This window comes from Athalia rosae, chromosome 6 (genome assembly GCF_917208135.1).
Source record: "Athalia rosae chromosome 6, iyAthRosa1.1, whole genome shotgun sequence".
Classification (NCBI taxonomy): domain Eukaryota; kingdom Metazoa; phylum Arthropoda; class Insecta; order Hymenoptera; family Athaliidae; genus Athalia; species Athalia rosae.
Genome location: NC_064031.1, coordinates 12,122,367 through 12,126,959, shown reverse-complemented (window position 1 = coordinate 12,126,959; position 4,593 = coordinate 12,122,367). Strand labels below are relative to the sequence as shown.

The 4,593-nt window shown below is 38.6% G+C and overlaps 1 protein-coding gene across 1 annotated transcript; it reads right to left on the bottom strand.

The window, feature by feature from the left end:
* Positions 1 to 992: 992 nt before the first annotated feature.
* Positions 993 to 4,352, bottom strand: LOC105690521 (organic cation transporter protein-like). Its single transcript, XM_012408338.2, has 8 exons — positions 3,653 to 4,352; positions 2,966 to 3,224; positions 2,612 to 2,780; positions 2,309 to 2,533; positions 2,011 to 2,225; positions 1,748 to 1,929; positions 1,527 to 1,663; positions 993 to 1,386 (listed from the first exon to the last, which is right to left on the bottom strand). The coding sequence occupies exons 1-8, from the start codon at positions 4,007 to 4,009 to the stop codon at positions 1,317 to 1,319; spliced, it is 1,614 nt and encodes a 537-aa protein (XP_012263761.2). The 5' UTR covers positions 4,010 to 4,352; the 3' UTR covers positions 993 to 1,316.
* Between the last annotated feature and the right edge of the window lie 241 nt (positions 4,353 to 4,593).

Sequence of the window (4,593 nt, the reverse complement as noted above, 5' to 3'; positions counted from 1 at the left end):
CCAGTTTATGCGCCGTGCGGCCAAAAAATTGCACGTACAGAGAAATGGATGGAAAAAAAATTCAACTTACGCTCACTCGGGACTTGCGATGAAATTCAAAGCTGAGGCTCTCTGATCTTGGAATATATTCGTCAAGATTATGGAGTACGGGTGACGGGTGGATCTATTCAGTTGCGCAAAATGGAAACCGTGCAACTTGATTGCTCTCGATCGATACGGAATAGAACTGACATCGGCGAAACCAACGGCGATCGTATCGATGAAAAATCTTATTTGTTATGAGATCAAACAAGATTACAGCTGATAGTAATGAGGGGGTCAGGGCGGAGTGAAAACTATCGATTATGATGAAAATCACTTCAAATCTACTTTGACGGGAATGCGCGTAGATAACTAGATTTACTCTGAACTTGCAAATATTTAACAGTTTCGGAGATCCGATCCCGTGATAAATTTTCGGACCTGAATTGATTTATTTTCAGGGGACGGAAGATTCGGCACACGAAATCAGACTCTGCGTAATAAATTAATTATCACGTAAAAGATTTAAAGAGCTTTCAGTTGCTCAACTAGAAATATAATCAAATTAAAGGCCGTTGCCTTACATTTTTCGCGATTTGTGATGTCCAAAATTGAATCTTTTTCAAATCGTTTCAGAGACAATTTTTTTTTTGAATTTCAAAAATACGAATTCGTCGACTACATTAAGTTTCAACTAGAAATAAACACAATATTATTATTTGATTCGAAAAAATGATTAAAATCATCCGGCATTCCTCACCTTGGAATCTATGGGGATGCAAATACTGGTGCCACCCCTCGGAATTTAGTATATCTAACAGCGTTGAGGAAAAGCCGGGTATCGATCGTAGCATAACGCCTGATACGAGGCAATCTTTGGGGGTAAAACAGAAAAGTAATTAGGGTTACATAAAAAAGGCGCCACTAAGGGATGAAGTACTCGATCGGAAGTCTAAGGTGCAAGAATCAAAAATAATTGAAAGGATATATTTTCAAATTTTTTGCTGTGTTTTTCAAAATACAAAAAAATTAGAAAAACATTCTCAAAAATGAGCTCATTCCCAAAGGGGTAGCCCTTGGATTTTTTTCGATTTTGAGGACATTTTTTCTTACAGGATTTTTCATGGTATTCTTATGTCTTTTAAGCTCAGGAATCCGAATCTGATAGTCAAATTGTTCCATCTAAACAATTGCTGAAGGTATCACCGTAGCTTTTGGAAATTTTTAATCATTGGTCTGAGCAAGGTTTCTGAGATCCTTCAAGAAGTCGAAAAAGTTTCATCGACTTCAGAATATTAATACTTTGTTGATTTTGTAGTCAGCGAGTCATCTCGATTAAATGATGTCTCCGCCTTTTTAGGCTTCCTGCGAAACGATATTAATAGTAAATGGATAAGTGGAGTAAATGAACCGAGTATACTAAAGCCACAGATTTGTTTTACAAATGAGCTAAAAATACATAACTATATTTACAATTAAATTAGTATTATCATACGTAAACGCACCTCCCAAACTGTTCACCATCTTCCATCGTGTCAGGTAAGTTCGCGTTTAACGTTTCCGGAAGAATCATCGTCAACAGCCCGGCAAGTAAGGCACTACATCCGAAAATCAGACGCGGCGAATGTACCCAAAGAGTTGACTGTAAAGTGGCACAACGGAGTGTGATTGCGAATACCGTATTGTATGCTCGTATTGTAATTCTATTTCAAACGTCAAGACTTACCGAGTAATTAATATAAGGAGCGACGATCCCGCCCATCCTGGCACACATGGAGCAGGCCCCGATCCCCGCGTTTCTTATCACCGTTGGGTACTGTTCGGATGTAAAGACATAAATTGACTCATAAGAGGCCGTAATGGCGAGTTTTCCCATCATTGCGAACACCACGACTAGCCATTGCATATCTGTGGATAACGTTATACGGTTATAGGATGCATTGAATGCTGATATACAAAAATGGACCTCGTAATTTCGATGTCACTCACCACTCGGTATGAATATCGTTACGAGTAAAGATATTCCGGCGACAAACATACAGCCGATCAAAATAGTCTTTCTACCCCATCTGTTCAATGTGAAATATACGAGAACGTGAGCGGGTATTTCTACCACGGCCGAAATCAGAGCATTCGCGAAATCGTCACCTGCAAGATCAGAGGTATTCCAGGATAGCCCGTAATACGTGCCGCTATTGATGAACCTGAGAGTGAAAATCAGTAGGGTTTAGAGAATGTTACCTGGATTTTTCAGATGAACGTCGATAATTTCAATCGAATCGCTCACCAACTGAAAAAAAGCACTAGACTCTTGTTTCTCATATTGGGATAATTGAGGAAATCGGAAGTCGACAATTTTTTCGACTCGCCAGACGCTGTTTCTCCCAGCCATCTGTCCAATGTGCCCCGAGACGTTTCCTTGCCATTCACCTTAGAAGCCTCATGGAGTATGTCAATTGCCTGCTCTCTTCGATTTTTTGTCAGAAGCCATCGCGCGGATTCTGGAATGAATCTGTGCAAACAACGTAAATTACCTCCCATCCATGACACTGGACAGATAATCAAATTTGGATCTACAATGCAAACTTACGGCCAGTAAAATAAAAATAGAACACCCGGAACGATCGCCGCAATTTGCAAATATCGCCATGTCCTGAGGAAGAATGCGCAAATAATAAGAAGTATGTATCCAAATGTATAGGATAAATGAATGCCAACTACAATAGTCTTTCTGTGCGTTCGTCCGACCATTTCGAGTGCTAATAAGAAACAGAGAAAAAACGAGTGGTAAATTCAGCTGTTATGAAAGAATCATTTGCTCTGATGGTTTCCAAAAAATAAAATACAATCAATTTTTTCAAAGAAAATCAGCTGAATCGGAAATTTGACCAGCTTCGAGTAATCCAGCATCAATTGATCAATAACGATTGATAAATTCAGTTACCATTGACGTAGCCTATCAAGAAGATTCCACTGCAAGTCGCCCCAGAAATCATTCTATCAACGGTAAATGAAATAAATTCGGGGGAGATAAAGACGAGTATTGCGCCGATTAAGTAGCCAACGATAGCGAGGTAGTAAGTCAGTTTTCGACCCCATTTATCGGATGATGCACCAAAAATTATCGCTCCCAGCATTACTCCGACCATAAAGAGCGCGTCGGTGGTGGTTTTCACCCATGCCTTGTCGCAGACGAGATGAAACTGCAACCAAAAATACTCTATAGACGATAGAAACATGATTTGACAAAAAGAAAGATGAAATTCTTATTTAGCTTATGAGTTCATTTGTCGTAAAAGTTGGTTTCAATAGTAATATAGTAATCACAATTCGCTGTATATACTGAAACTCATTCACACCATGTAATTTTTTTTCTTTCCTAGGGCCGATTATGAATGAATTTTTTATCTTTCTACCGAATACACCGATCTTTATTTTGTGTCCGAAGTTTGTGTTTAGAAGTATACATCTTCCATGAAATTAAATCATGTCTTCGATCGGTCATTCACAGCTGATATCAATTTTTGTGTTCAATCACATCTACGACGATCGATCAAACGGTAATTTCCCAAACGGCGATCAAATAACATTGTAATCACGGATTCTGACATCATAATCTCATTACACTTACATCGGTCGTAGTCGTGAGCTCATAGGTGCTCGTATCATATACGTAGAGGTCACATTTAACAGTTGAAGTATTCAACGAGGAGTTTCCGTCAATATCGTACATTTCGCACTGTGACCAGCTGCCTATTTTGTCATCCCACGGGTAAAATTGACTCGAGATATTTGACGGTAATTCGTAGGTAACATTTTCTATGTTCTCGCCTGGTAGTAAACATCTGGAATCTGGTACGGCCCCAAGGAATACTCCTGACATAAAATTAAATCCCGTCACAGTGGCTGTTAGGCAAAACAGCAAAAATTTGATACGATGGTATCGTCCGAACTCTCCAATCTTCGACAACACCTCATCGTACGTCATTTTTCCGGTCGAGTTAATAATATTGCATCAAACTTTCAAATTCATTTGAATTTTTAACACGAAGAAATCGATCCGGACAAATGATTTCAGTATCAATAAATAAATTTATATCATCAAAAACATTTTTCGAAAATTTAAAAGAGTACACCCATGCTCGGTACTTGAGTTACAACTGGCCCACTTGGCCTTACAACGTGAACAATGAACACGATCATATCAATTTTATCTGGCGATGATATTTACACCCATAATCAGATAATTTTGATGATGTTATAGTCTAGTAATTTTGAATGTTTCAAAGTCGCGTAACAAGAAGGTCATGGCTTCAACAGACTCGACAAATGTAAAATTAAACTGAATCGTAACCACTTCGTGGCCTACGCCAAGCTAAAATGTTTTCGTTCAGGTAATTCGATGTGACCTGTTCTACGGCTATTCAACGGATTTCAATTAATTTATTGCATAGGCAACGACTTCATAGCTACGTAAAGTGCACTATCGTAATCGAGAGTAATAAATATAATAATACTGATTATTCTATACTGGCGGAAATTTTCAAAAGACTGAGAGGATCTTTATGCGGA

Coding starts and splice junctions, on each gene's coding strand:
- LOC105690521 (XM_012408338.2), bottom strand. CDS start 4,009: ATGACGTACGATGAGGTGTTGTCGAAGATTGGAGAGTTCGGACGATAC. Junction 3,225..3,652: donor AGCTCACGACTACGACCGAT/GTAAGTGTAATG, acceptor TTTTGGTTGCAG/TTTCATCTCGTCTGCGACAA. Junction 1,930..2,010: donor AACGATATTCATACCGAGTG/GTGAGTGACATC, acceptor CGTTATCCACAG/ATATGCAATGGCTAGTCGTG.